Here is a 14,380-nt window from a genome sequence, read left to right on the forward strand (position 1 = left end):
TCTTCCTTGAAACGTCCCCTACTCTCTGGCCACTAGGACTCCCTCTCCCTCAATATTTCCTCCCGCCCGGCCAGACTCCCTGTCCTAGTCCTCATGCGTCTTCGCTGTCGTGTGTCCATTGTCTGGCATGCTCGAGTTCCTGTCGTGACCATGAGCAGCCCCGAGTGCCTGGCCATTTCCGTCGTTCTGTATACGATCAAACGCCCTTGCGCGGTACTGGCCTCTGTCTTCACTCCGGTGAAGCATTTCTCTGTTCTCCCCTTGTCTTTTCTCCAGTTCCGCCGCCCACCTGTCCATTCTTCAGTGGCGGAGCGTCTGCTTCTTCGAGTAGCTTCTGTCTCTCTTCCTCTTGCTCTCCCACCTCCTCTTCCTCTCCTATTTCGTGGCCCTCTGTCGTCCTACACACCGGCGCATGTCAAGAGAGCAACAACTCAACACGGCGCCAGCCGTCCACGTGCGGCGAGACTGAAACACTGGGGGGGACTGCAATGCCATGTGTCTTGTTCGAGGACACGGAAGGGAGGCAAGGCACGGCTCTACATTCGGCCTACGAGTTGTGCTGCTATCGCCGTAGTCTGGACTACATCTGGAGAACTCGTCCGGAGTACAGCCATCTCCCTCTAAGGAAGGCTCTAGAGAATCTACGTTCTCATAAGGAAGAAACTTCTCCTAGTGTCCGTCTTCGTCTCTCTGCCTCAGGTGAGTACCAGCTCTTGAGAGTACGCCTAGCACTGAGCATGGATATTAGAGCAGTCCTTATGACTTCGATCTTAGGGTCTGGCTTGCCTCCTGTTAGCGGGGAACGGGCCTCTGGGAACTGGCGCAGGCTGTTAACGTAAATCAGACAGATGCCGGGGCTGCTGCAGAAGTCCTGGAGAAGTCAGGTACTGTCGGAAGGAGTCAAACCCTCTACAGAGTGTTTCCGAGTGTACAAACACAATCAGTACACATGCAGAGAGAGACCTTCGAATGGCGAGAGCGTAGAGTCGTGCTTGGGCGTTCTAATTACGGTCCTCCATCTCCGGAGAACCGGGCCACCTGCACTTCAACTTGGGTAACGCTTCGCCGAACCCTCAGCAAACATTTCGCACCGCCTCAGTCTTAACCTTTGCTTTTACCCTATTATAGAAAACGCATTTCGTTGCAGTTCTTATTTACTTGAGCGCACAAGCACCAAGATCACGTGTAGACCAGTTCCGTGGCTACGTGCCTTCCTGCTTGCTTATACAGCTAGGTTGACAAATTTCTAGAAACAGACGACCATGGGTTCTCCAAGCAGGGTGGACTGCGGAACTTGAAAGGTGTTCACGGGCTCTACATCACGGAGGCGGTGAAGGATGGTTGAGGGTAGCAAAAGGCGAAACTCTCGTAGTTAGTATACGCTTCGTTATTTCTCTTCTCTCATACGCAGAAATTCTGCTTCCTACAGGAGGAACAGCATTCTGTGGGACACTCCATAATGTTGGCACCACTGCAGTAGAAGCCTCTGTGCCTCTCCTGTGGACGGGCTTTTACGCTCTCCCTTCTTTTGCTCTGTGCTTCACACAGGTTCTTGGCTATTCCTTTTGTTTTTCTTCCACCCGGCTACGGCGCCTGTCGTGCTTTTGTGGCACATTCCTTCCAGGACCACCTGCGCTCATCTCCAGGATGCTTTCGCTTGTACCGATCTCTCGCATTCGGCTAGTATGTCTAGGCCTTGTTTTAGCTGCACCTCTCCTTCCAAGCCTACCCTTGTGAACATTTCGACAGCTCACACGGTTAATCCATCTGTCAGCCAAATGAGGCCACTTGCGGAGTCGGGACAAGGAGTACCTTTGGAGACAAAAGCGGGGGAACGAGATATGCACACAGAACAGGAAGACTTTTTCTCGTCCACTGAGATTGAGCACCATCCCCTCTTGTTGTGCCGGGGAGAAACGCGTCTGGCTGTTGCCAGTGAAGATAATGATCGGGTACAGTATTGCCGCTTTTGCATCTTGGACCCTGCATCTGCGTATTTGCGCACACGTATATGCTACGTGAGAGAGCAGTCCCTTCAGGTGAACTTCGAGTCGCTGTATCGCCTGGCGGCTGGCGGACACTCTTAGTACGTTGTAGTGCAAGTACGCCATAAGGCTTCAGTGATACAAGCTCACATACATCTGCTCGCGAGCAGGTTTACACAGGGTAGGTACTCAGTGCTCTCTTTCTGACACAGGTGTGCTATGGGGGCGCGGATGAATCCTCTTTCCCCCGGAGATGCGGTGTATTGTGAGAGCAGAGACAGCTTGGCCCGGCTGTGTGTCCTCAGGGAGCACCTTGAGCGTAAATCGACACTGCGTCCGTTTTTGATATGGCAGATTCAAGCGGTAGCATTGCCCACATTGTATGTCAGTGATCAGTGCGCAACACGCAAGTCCCTTGCTGAGAGAGTTTCTATAGAACCGGTGTAGCTTTCGCCGGTGATACTTTAAGGTCTTGGCTTCGCCTTACACCATTCGCGACGCTGGGTCGGAGCTGCGCCTGAGAGCGACGTGTGTCTGTATCCGTGTTTCTAGTTCAACCGTCTTTCACGAGGCTGAATGGTAGCTGCGAACAGAGACCGACAGATGTTTGAAGGTTTGGACCCTCTCTGTTTCGCGCAATCTAGGAAACACTTGTTTGACTTTATGACCGTCCGTATGGCGACACGCCCACCCCATAGACCGGAGCTTAAAGTCTGCAGCTGGGCTGGCCTCGGGTGTCGTTTTGGTCTAGAGGCATCCCCGCAGAAATCCTTTCTGGAACGTAGACTGTGTAGGCCCCCCACCAGGAGCTGGTCACCTACAGACACGACGGGATATTCATTCCATTTATTTGTATATGTCGAGTCAGGGACTACTTACGTAAGTATTCTCCCGTAAAGACACACGTCTGTCAGCTTCGCATTGTCACTGCCTTTCCCAGATAAGTATGGAAAGTACCCGGCTTCGCGTCTGGACGTTAGATAACCAGAGATGCGTCTCTATGCGGAAGCTGGGAGCACTAGTGAAACGGAAGGGTCACTCGCTGACTTCACTGCTCGGAAACGTATGTGTCTGTGCACATCTGGGCTCACGGGTTGGCAACCTTTGCATGGCGGAGGCCTTCATTCCCGAGTGTGTCTGAACTACAGGAGGCTTGACAAGAGATAAAGGAGGATGCGCTGAAACCTCTAGGTCACCTGGTTTTTGTTGCAAGTACATTCCCCAGGGCGTTAGCCGCTGGCGAGAGACAGTACTGAGGAAGGTGATACTAGGGCGTGATACGACCCAGTTGCGTGTCCAATCTATGTCCGAGTGAGGCTGGAAAGTATCTAGGTGCCCCATTCAATGGCGCTGGAGCCATTGTCTGATTCCATTCCTTGTAGGTTTTCCTCTTTGGAGCTCCATCGCTCCATCTGCAACGAGCGATCGAGGTCAAGGGCCTAACTGGGATTACTTCGGTCGATTTATTTGCCGTCCCCTACTCTACGAACCCAGAGGCGCTGACTTGTGTACCAAAGTATAAGCCTTCCTCAACCGTATCTTCCCGTGCAGCTTCTTCTCGTGGTCCCGTTCCAGCCGACTGCCCCTCCTTCTCTTCTATCTCGTCTTCCTTTTTTTCTTTGTCCCCAGTCACTTGTCCTGTCCCGACGCTCGAAGGCCTTCTCCTGACAGTTTCGTGCCCCGAGGCAAACAAGAGAACAAGAGATGAGTTTTGCTGGTGGATACTCTCTCTGTATGATAGTGAATCAGGAGATCCTGTTTTAGTTCGAACTGCAAGGGCGGCCACACTCCACGCTCTACGAGAGCCGTGTGAGGACAGAAATGAAAATGCATCACAAAAGTTAGCACCGTATCGGCCAGCCCCCCCATTTGATACTTCGTCCTTCAATTCTTCTTCTCCTTCCTCTCCGTGTAGGGGCGGGCACAGGCCTACACCGTCCCGGGTGGTAAAACACTGCCATGGTACATGGGAGAAGCAACGTAGAACAAGGACACCGACGGACTCTGTAGCACTCGAGGAAGAGATCCCACCTGGGGCGCTACCAGTTTTTCGCGGACAAGTTCAGCGATGCGGAGGCTCCCCCGGTCCGGCCTCTCCACTTTCTCTTTATGAGGCCTACCGAGGGAAGAATGGAACAGCTGCTGGCGGGTGGGAAAACGAAGAGGACAAAAGGGTTGGACAAGAAAGCGGAGAGCGCGGAAACGAACTAAAGCTTGCCGGGGCGCTCCCCAGTGGTTGGAATGTCTGGTGCAATTCAAGGTTCATCGTAGCGATGCAAAAACACACTTTCAGAGAACATATCAGTTCACCTACCAAATCTGAAGACGAATACCAACGAGACAGGGAGCGACCAGACGAAGCAGCGATGCCAACACAAAGGAAGAACGAGACCACGGGGGAAAGCACGTGTGCGACTCCGTCTGCTTTCACGGGTGAAGGAGCCGTGCGCGGGGGCCGGAAAGAAGAAGCGGCTGTACAGGGTCACTGTTCGTTCAAGGAGGCGGAGGAGTTTCTCTGGCGGGAACAAGAGAGAAAGAAAGAGCAAGAGGAAATGATTCTTCGTAAGCGGGGGTTTTATAGTATCGTATTTTGGCGTATTCTTGGTCTCTACAGAGACTACTCCGAAGTAGAGAGAGGCCAGAAAAGAAAAGGAGGTCATGAACTTACGCGGCTGTCATCATGCTGTCGGCTGGCGTTCCCAACTTGTGTCTCTCTTTCTTCGCGGCGAAGCTGCACTGAACAGATCTCACGGCACTCGGAGGAACAGGGGACGCGAAGACGAGAAAATCTTTTCTCATGCGAAGGCAACCGAAATTGCAAGGGGGACCGGGAAGACAGCATTGTAACTGCACACGGGGATTCGCGCGACCCCTGGGGGTGGGGAGGTAAGAGAACATACTGCACCGACCAGTCTGTCGGCGGACAAGATGAGGGAGCAGACAAAAGCAGAGGAGAGGAAGAAAACAGTGACGGACAAGCAGGAGAGTGGAAGGAACACGAACGTGGCCAGGGGCACGAACGTGTGGTGCTTGTGCTCAGCGCCAAGCAAAGGAAAATCACTGGACGTCGCGGATGCGCGTGCGGTGTTCTCTTAGTATGTCCGGGTATCTCGTTTTCTCTCCTCCGTCACGAAATTCATCTGGAGACTGCTGATTTGTAAGCGCGGGCTGCGCATTTGAAGTAGTTTTCCGGCCTCGTGTCCCTCGTTCAGATAGGACAGAAATAAGTACAGGACCGCGCACTTCGTTCTGTGTCTGCCTCTTTCCTTTTCGAGCGGGCCGCATTGCTTCAGCAAATACGCTGGGACAGAAACGTTGAGACCGTATATGAATAAAGCTCTTGTACGGTGGAAGTGTAACCTTTTCCCGTATCCCTTCAAGCTCTAGAGTACTCCACACCACCGCCGCCGCATCATGACTGTTGATCCTCACATCATTGTAAGAACGGGAGTGCTAGCTTTATCTCTTTTCTGTTCGGATCATCGCCGCTCCGTTTTGAGCGTACGATTGCGCTTGTGCGGCTTTGTCAGTCTGCACAGGGTAGTTATGCAGACCATCAGCTAGATAGACGCACGTGTATGAGACAGAGGAGACATGTCTATCGGAGGACACAAACGTCAGACGGAAGGGGACTACTACACGGGGGTACACCTTAGAAGTTGCTCTCAGTGAGAACCACCAAGAGTGCAACCAGAGAGGTAGTAAAGTAGTTCTGAGTACACTGGAGAGTCCACACCAGATCGATGAAAGCACGTAAAGGAGTAGAGAGGGGGTGAGCGGGTACGGTTGGTAGGCACCTGGGATTGTACAGAGAAAGACGGACACTTTAGTAGTCGGAAGCAAACACGCGTCCACGCGGCAGAGGAAACAAGCTCCCAGCAAAAGTGTTGCTAATAATCCTCCAGTTGAGTGTGTTGAGGGGGTCTGCCAAGCATCTTGATCGTTCACGTGTTCTTTTGTGTGCTTTTTTATGTTTTCGGCCCAACTGTAGGAAGACGCCTTGCTTTGGGCGCCCTGTGATCGGCTGGAACTCCGGCTGTTCATTCTCGGGCATCAGCCCGCTTCTGGATTTTTTCCTCATGGTTATCCGTGGGATACACAGAGTACAGAAAGGAGAAAGCTCGGAAAACTGTCCGTCAGGGGGGGTGTGACTCAGAAAGGTGACAGCGGCTGGGGCTTAGACCAGGAGAGGCAGCAAAGTCCGCTCCAGCAAAGAAGGCAAGATAGGAAACGATGCTCTTCTCTCAGAAGAAAACTACGGGTCGTCTCTCCGGTTTCCGGTGCTCCGTCTCCCTCTGCTCGGTGCTGTTGTTTTGGGCGGGACAATAGAGAGAGGGGAGGTCAAGCTGCGCTTCCGGAGGGCCTCCGTCTCAGCTTCTTGGATCTTCCCGAGCTTGAAGAGTGAGCAGGCGGGTCGCAGGCACGCCTCCGTAGGAGCCGACAGAACGATTGTCGTGCAAGCTGTGGTCTTCTCGCCTCCCTCGAATGCGGATCTGCTGTACATACGAACTGCTATTGCTTTCATGAATTGCAGGCACGAAGTTTATCTGCAGTTTCCGCTACACGCAGCAGGGAGGTGACGGGTGTCCGCTGTCGGTGTGAAGCGTAGCATCGAGAGGATTCGGCGTTCAGATGCGCACGTTTCTGCCTTCCAGAGGCATAAAACGTGCAAGATGTTTAGTTGGGGATAGTCCTGAATAATTCGGTCACGGGCGCTCTATGTGTCTCGCGGAAATTCCAACAGGCTGTGGAGAGAAGTACAAGAAACTGAGGGGACGACATCGTGTACTGTACACTGTCGTACCTGTCGCTCGCATGCGAGCACTGCGGAAGTCTATCCCCGCTAAAAGATGCACCCGGGCATTCTTCCTTTGAGCGAAAAACTAATGTATTTTTACTTCTGTCAGTCAACGACTTTGCTTTCTGCAGTCCTGCCGGATGACTTCTGCATACGTCACGAGTCTAATAGTTACGGGACTGGGGTAAGTTTTCTCTTCGCCCTCAACGTACGCGTAACGTTTGAATCGGATCAAGGTACGCCATGCCCATGCCACTGTATTGCGCATTCATCTGTCGCCGCCCACTCCGGCTTCTCGTGTCCCGCTGTGAAACCGATGAGTGTCCAACACTTTCCCCCTTTGTCTGTACAGAGAGTTTTACGGGTTTTCTGCCCTTTCGTGCTGTCCGGTGGAGGTCCTGCCTCCACCTCCATTCTCCCCTAGTTGTCATCGTTCTCATGATGGGATGAGGAGTCTACTCGAAGCGCGAAGGAGCGAAGGAACATGCCGTCTTTGCGGTCGATGCAGCGGAGATACCAGCGGTTCTGAGCCAACTGGGCTTTCGTGCGATTCATCTTCTTCTGGTTACTTCTCCTGTTCTTCAGTTTCCCTATCTTCGTCCTCTGGCATTTCCACGCCATCCGCAGCCTCGCCGTCCTCGCTCTCCGGCGATTCTCATCTTTCGCCTTCGGGGGACACAGAACCGGACTCAACCAGAAATCCACACGTCTCCTCGTTGTGTCCGGCACCTCCTTCTTCTGCCTGCTCGGAGACGCGTTCTTGCTGCAATTCCTGTCCTTCTTCGTCTCTTTTGCCTTCCTCTTATCTGGTGGCGGCAGGCTGCGCTAGCGGCGCCGTTGTTGTAGGGATTCTGAGACGTTGTTCTTCGGTCCCATCGGCATCACTGAACAGCTCGGCTCCTTTTTTATCCTTGCGCGCTCCGGGTTGTCCCTGCACTTGCTTTTCTTCCTCAAATCAATTGTCTCTTAGGATTGCTCCATTCAAGCAAATGAGAAATCCGAGGAGGCAGCGTTGCAAACGATGTGGAAAAAGACGAAAAGCCAGGAACAAGGATGGGGTTGATTGGGCTTTCGCAGTCCTATGGTGTACTAGCGACGTGGTAAGATGCTCGGGGGAAAGTAGTCTCTTTGGAGCTTCTCAGTTTGCTTCTCGTAAAGAAGACATATTCGGGGACGTTTCGTCTCCTGTTCAGTCGAGGAGCGATGCAGACGAGCAGCGGTGTCGTTTGAGCTTGAGGTAGCCAGACGAGGTGGACATCTATAACCGTGTGGGGGTAAGGCACCAGATGGCCTTCTCTGTAATCTTCTTTCTTAGCCGCACTCGCCTACACTTCAACAGAGCAGTTCCCGCGCACGGATGTACCTGCATGTGCGCGTTGGCTTACTCATAAGCTGAAAGTGGAGCTTTGTTTACTGAGGCCGATTGCCTTTTCACAAAGCCTGTAAGGACCTCAGGCCGTCCCACTCTTTCATTCCTTTCTTTTTTTACTGCTTTTGCTCCGATAAACTTGGCGGAGCCATCGCAGTGCTACGTCAACTGGCAGATCGCATCAGCTGAAATAGCCCCAGGTGCCGTTACATTGTTGTCAAGTTCGACTTTCTCCGCACCGCGAAGATTTCCGTGTTTTTGTTGCTCCGTTGTGGGATGGTACCAGATAAACGCGGTGTTGTTTCTTTTTTCGAAGGCTACCGTAGGCGGGCCACCTGGTGCATGGCGACGCAGCAGAAGAGCGTGTATAGCAGCAGTAGCAGCGTAGTAAGATGTTTCTGTCACAAGTACACAAGTAACCTGGGTCTCCGCTTCTTGGGAAAGTGAACCCATGGCCGGACTGTTGTGGCACCAGGGGCCGTTTTTTTCCTGAATATCGAAGAAAAACAAAACTGAGACTCAAGAGTACAAAAGCATATACTGCGGTACACCACCTGCGCCGGTAACCCCATTTCTCATTTAGCCAGGTGCATGATCAATCCGTCGTTTGTTGCGTTTTGTTTTCTCGATCCGCAGGCGGTTCAGGGATGTGCGGTCGACAGCTTTCAGTTTTGCCTCGATGCATCCCTTCTTCTTGCTTCATAGTATGTCACAAGAAGCAGATTGTGCGTCGTACACGCTTCATTGCATTCTTGCTGCGTGAGACTTAGACATATAGGGCGGGGACATGTTTGCACAAGATCTTTTCACGTATACAAATGTAAGTATGCGTAGTGCAAGAATCTTGCTTGTTCGCTGTATTTTGTAGCCCGTACGCTTTGTCATATCGTTGGGCCCTTAGATGCAGGGGCGGGTTGTTCTTCACCTTGTATTGTCAAAAAAACCGATCTCCACGAACATCGTAGCTATCAAGGATACTTTCGTCCGGCGAGAAATATCACCGATAAATCTGTTTTGGAGGTGCGAGCAAAGATGGTGTGCAAGAGTTTATGTGCAGAAAAGACTACGGTGCTTTTACTGTACGTCGGCATCCTACAGAGTGGTGCTTCCACATGAATGTACTACGTCATTTCGAGCACCACTACCCGCCTGTCGATGACGACCTAGAGTGGGCCGGGACACCTAGCGTCTTAAAGCGTCTACCTGTCTCAGGCAGAGTATGTGAGTCGGGTGTCTGTGCCTGCGCACGCAAAAACTGGCTTCCCCCCAATGGGAATCCATGTGTTCGGACAGGCTTCGACGCGCTGGAGCGGACAGCCGAACTCATTGGCTGTTGTTCCCGTGGAGGCATTGTGTGTAAACAAGAAAGAACAGCTGTGTGCGTAAACGCCTATGTGTGGATGGGTACTGATTTACTATAATGCGCGCCGCCGATCACGCCCCACTCACTGCAAGGCGGACAAACTGTGTTACTCGTCGAGCCCCGACAAAATGAACCCCCCGCCAGCTTTGAGGTGTCGCATTTGGCAAAGGCTCAGCTTCCTTCTTGTTCTCACTTTCTTACAAGCGTTTTCGCGTTGGCGCAGGTGGACATAAACTGTTGCTTCTGCGCTGAAGGAGGGTGCCTGCTTTTTTCACCGCTTTGCCTTTACAGCGGTGGGGATCTTCACGCTTCTGTCTTCGATTTGAGGACTGGAGATCATCTCGGTGCTCTCCCGTTCTCCACGGCGACGATCTCTCCGCAGCTGGTGGATGCACTCAGAAACAGAGTGACTGAAAGGAAAGGGAAAGATCCGGGAGAAGATTCCGAAAAACGGGCGTCAGGGGGTATCAAGAGAGAAGAAAGACAACTGGCAAGAGGAGCAGAACACCAGAGAGGAGACAGTACCAGAAGAACAGACAACGACGGGGAGCGAAAGCCGCTCTCGAGTTTGTCACCCTCGATACGTTGTGAAGAAGAGGAGTCGCTGTTCTGTTTCGAGAAGGGAGAAGTAGCGCTTTCCGCAGAAGTACTCGCTAGTACAGTTGGCGCTGGAGGCCGGCGACTTGTTTCTCTAGTTGTTTCAGGATCACCAGCAGAGGTGTCGGAAAAAGAAAAGGGAATCCTCGCAGCCTCACGACTAGTAGAAACCTCGTTTCTTCTTCAGGTAGTAATCCGCCGTTGACAGAGGGGCATATCTACAGCCCAAGCGATTCTGTCAGTGAGGGCTCTGTCATATGTTGCAAGCGACTGAAGTGTGTTTCGGTCTCTCTGTCATTCAGTGGGATGGGTTCATCCAGCCGATACATCTCCAGGGCTCCCATAGTCTCGCGCCAGGCGATTCCTGAAGAGCTATCGGACCGAAGAATCATGCTTTTTAGAGAAAACAATTCGTGTGTTCGCTTTTGGCAAAACAAACTCAAAAGCAACAGGGTAGTATTCGACTGCGCTGACTCACCAGGGGAAGGACTGATTGGACTAGGAAGGAATGGCTAGGTAGCACTAAATTTCCGGTCTGTGTTTGTTCGCCCTCTGAAGCGACAACAGCTTGAGGGCCTTCGTCTCCGGCCCTGCTTCCGTTCTCTCTTTAAACGTACCACTTATAGACCAGGGTCCCTCCCTTGGATTCCGTCGGCATGTACAGCTAACTGGCGGAGGGGCGGGAAGACTTAGACGCTTCAGACAGTCGCAGCACTTGTTTGCCCCCGAAAGCTCCGCTCTGTCTGGTTTTTTTCGTTTAGAGTGTGTACTCTGCGCGTCCTGTGACACACGTAGTAATTTCTTTCTCTAGCGCTAACTGCGAGGTAGTGAAGTTACTTATGACAAATCTCCGGACTGGTGAAACAACTGAAGCTGAAGTTCTTCAGTTTCTTCACCAGGGAAACAGGTAGACAGGATGTGCATGAATCTACAGTCAGCTTCATGAGACTTCCCAGAAAGAACAGTGTGCTGTGATAGTAACACGGGGGGAAACTCATCAGGAGGATGCAAGCAGAGCAAGCTGTCGAGAGACAACGAAGGTGCTAATGGCGGTGGCGATCTTTTCTCACAATCGCGCCAAATTCCGTCCAATTTTTGAAAGAATCTTTCAATGTTTTTCAGAGTTTTGATTTCGCCCCGTGTTCTTCAATACCCCTTCCGTGGGAGTGCACGACAATGGCGGCCCTACCGTCGGCAGTTCCGGTAGACCTCAAGCCTGAAGGTCCGGTCCAATCTAGTACTTCGACGATAACATTAGATCACGAAGAGGGCAAGACAGAACCTCAGTCAGTCTGTCCAGGAGCTGCGTCGGAGGAGGGTGGACGGACAAAATGCCGGCGGTGGTGGAGGACGTGTGCAGGGTGTTCTGCAGCCCCCGGGAGGTTCAGGAATTCGCTGTCTGGAAGATTCTTCTGGTAGGCTTTTCGAATTTGTTGAACCACTTCAGGTACTCCCACGCAGGAGTCCTCAACCGTAAGCACCGACCCGTGTGTATACGTATGTGTCTTATCTGCAGACGACACATGGCGACGCACAGCCCGGACTCTTGGACCGGCCCTTCCCAGCGAGAGCGTGTATGCGTGCGTATTCATTCGTCCTCGCTGTTCACGTATTGGGGACGAAGCCACTTCATGTACATGTCAGGGTGCAGAATAGCGCGTATGCCGCCGTCTCGTATGTCTTTCAAGCCGCGTGATGTTGACTGCCACTTACCGATGAGTATCCTGAATCGGGAAGCCGAGGAATTCGCATTGGTTACCGTATGCCTTGTGATCTTCCTGTTCCTGTCGGTTCCTCTAGTGGCCTTTCTTCAGCGCTCTCGCGTCTGCAGAGAGCTATTCATCACAGTTCTGTTTCCCCCTGTTGGGGTTCACTTCGAGCATAACGGCAAGCAAGCGAATGCGTGTGGCACTCCGTCCACCTGGTATGTGTCCTTGTGGTTCTCAAGAAGTTTCCCGTGACATGACAGTTTTAAGTAGAACTGCTTCGTTGTTCGAAAAAAATGCCCGAGGTGTCTCAATCTATCCTGATCTGCGAGTACTCCCTTTCTTCCCTCTGTTCCAGCAGCGAACCCGCCTCATTTCGCTATGGGGCGCTGTCTTCGCTTTGTCTTTCTTCTGTAGCTCCCCTCTTTGCTTCCTCGCTACTCATCCAGCCTGTACGCGCGCCACGACGTCTCGAGCGCGTGACATGGCTATTTATCCAAGAGGAAGGAGAGAGAAGAAGCTGAACGAGGTCTCAGCGGAAAATGAATGAAGACTCCGAAGAACTCTACCAATCAGGGTCGGAAAACAACTGCAACGAAGCCGGAGAGGTAAAAAAGAGAGATTGTCCGCGGTCGACTAAGTGCACCACACGTGGCAGGAAGGAGGCTGTGCAAGGAAGGAGTTTTGGAACTTCACATTATCACGGGTAACTGTGCCACACGGGGTCGATATGCGTCCCGCGATAACAGCGTTGCTCAGGAAACGGTATGTCCCTTTGTCCTCTCTTCAGGCGAACTCACTTATCTGATGGTATTTAGGTATACGTCGCTGCGCTCTGGAGACACTATTCAGTCCAGTGCACGCAGGGAACGGGGGCGGGCGAGTCGATGTGCCCCGCGGAAGGCGAGGGCAGGGGACAGTGATGCAGAGTGAAAGGTAAAACAGAATAGTTGTGTGAAGTTACTGACCACCTTTTCCTTGGAAGAAGCCCAGATGCGCTGCCTTCAGGATGCTTACGATTGTATAGCAGTGGAAAGCAGGACACAGTAAGCAACTTCTTCAGATGAGTACTCCTGCATTCAGTCCAGTGGATCATAATGGCGGGAACATGGTACTCATGAATCTCGCTGAGAGCAAGACATGGTATGCAACTGTCTCTCATGTGGTCGACATTACTTCGCAACTACCTGTCCCGGGAAACCGGGCGACGAAACCTGAGCGTTGTTTCTACGCCCTGCGACTGGAAACTGAGTCTCTGAGTATGATTTTGTGACAGGTGGTGCCTTTCTGATATCAGTCGATCGGTGGTGTAGTCAATCGTGGGGGATAGTTCCACTGCTTATGCTTCTGCCAACTTTCGGTCTACTAGGGTCATCTTTCGCTCAAGGCAGTCAGTGCATGTCGAAAAAAGAAGCAGCGTACAGGTACGCTCATAGATCGACCACAAAACACTGCTCTGCTAGGGTAGCCAAACTGGGTAGCGTTCAGAAATGTCATGTGAACACGCACGGCGCGAATCCACTTCTGTTCTCACTGACCCGCACTAAGGCGGAACTACATTTTCACCTTGTTGACAGCTGGGACGGTTCCAGCCAGGGCTGCCTTCACTTTTGCAGCTGGCTCGCGCACCTTGGGACCCTGGCATCAGGCTTTCCGTCTCGGAGACCTAAACAAGTTTTCCTCGCCTCGTCGACTTCGCTTGCTGTAGAGTGGTCGCAACACACCGACGGAGACTGCGATGTGTGGTGGCCGCTGCACAACAGCGAGCGCCACTAGATGTTAAGGGTCGCCAGTGGCTCAAATTGCAACGGCGGCTTGCACTCACGGTCACACTACCGAAACACTTTCACTGCCAAGAATCAGACGCACGCACAGAGTCGGCAATCCGTGCGGTCGGGACGTTCGGAGCTCCACGCACGCTCCGGAAAATCACTGGTTCCCACGAGGGTGTACAGCTCAGCTCTTCTGCTGGAGTCGAGCAACTGCTCTCACTGTTTCCATGGAAACTGAATCTCCCCAAGTAGCAGAATAACGGATTCTCCTCAGTCGGTTGCCGGGGGGGTGTCTCGCCGTCGCAAGAGGTTCGCTCCAGAGGAACCAGAATACACTCTCTGTCTGCCTAGCAGGTCCAGCGCCTTCGCGGTACTGTAGCGTCTCTTACGGCACAGCGCGTGTGTTATTTAGTATGTGAAATACTATATATGTTATCTAGTGTGTGTAATATGATGTACGATATTGAATTTGTGTAACCCCTACACGCTACAGAGTTTTACCACTGCGGGCGGTAGTCTGGGCTGCCTACCACAGTGTTACTGTAGCAACTCAGCGGCTGAGTATTAGCCGAATGAGCACTGCAGGCTTTTGAGGGCTTATCACTCTGTACCGAGCGTTGGATTCGAAGTATGCGGATACTTCGAATCCAGCGCTCAGTACCAAACACTTGCACTTGCAGGTGTTTCGCCAACCCGCTACCTTGGTCCTACTCGTGAGTACTTCCCATCCGCATACGTCGTTTCAAGCGGGCACTTAATTTATTCGTCATGTCTCGGTTGAAAGGCGGAG

The 14,380-nt window shown here is 52.3% G+C and overlaps 1 protein-coding gene across 1 annotated transcript; it reads left to right on the plus strand.

Annotated features, from left to right (window-relative positions):
* Nucleotides 1-278: 278 nt before the first annotated feature.
* Nucleotides 279-12,368, plus strand: CSUI_001819 (uncharacterized protein; the record flags this gene model as incomplete). The annotated part of the gene is made up of 9 exons (XM_068062022.1): nucleotides 279-699; nucleotides 1,549-1,952; nucleotides 3,368-5,080; nucleotides 5,977-6,386; nucleotides 7,136-7,883; nucleotides 8,789-8,856; nucleotides 9,807-10,299; nucleotides 11,235-11,464; nucleotides 12,236-12,368. The coding sequence occupies exons 1-9, from the start codon at nucleotides 489-491 to the stop codon at nucleotides 12,366-12,368; spliced, it is 4,410 nt and encodes a 1,469-aa protein (XP_067926000.1). The 5' UTR covers nucleotides 279-488.
* Nucleotides 12,369-14,380: the final 2,012 nt, after the last annotated feature.

Source organism: Cystoisospora suis (genome assembly GCF_002600585.1).
Source record: "Cystoisospora suis strain Wien I chromosome Unknown contig_727, whole genome shotgun sequence".
NCBI lineage: Eukaryota > Apicomplexa > Conoidasida > Eucoccidiorida > Sarcocystidae > Cystoisospora > Cystoisospora suis.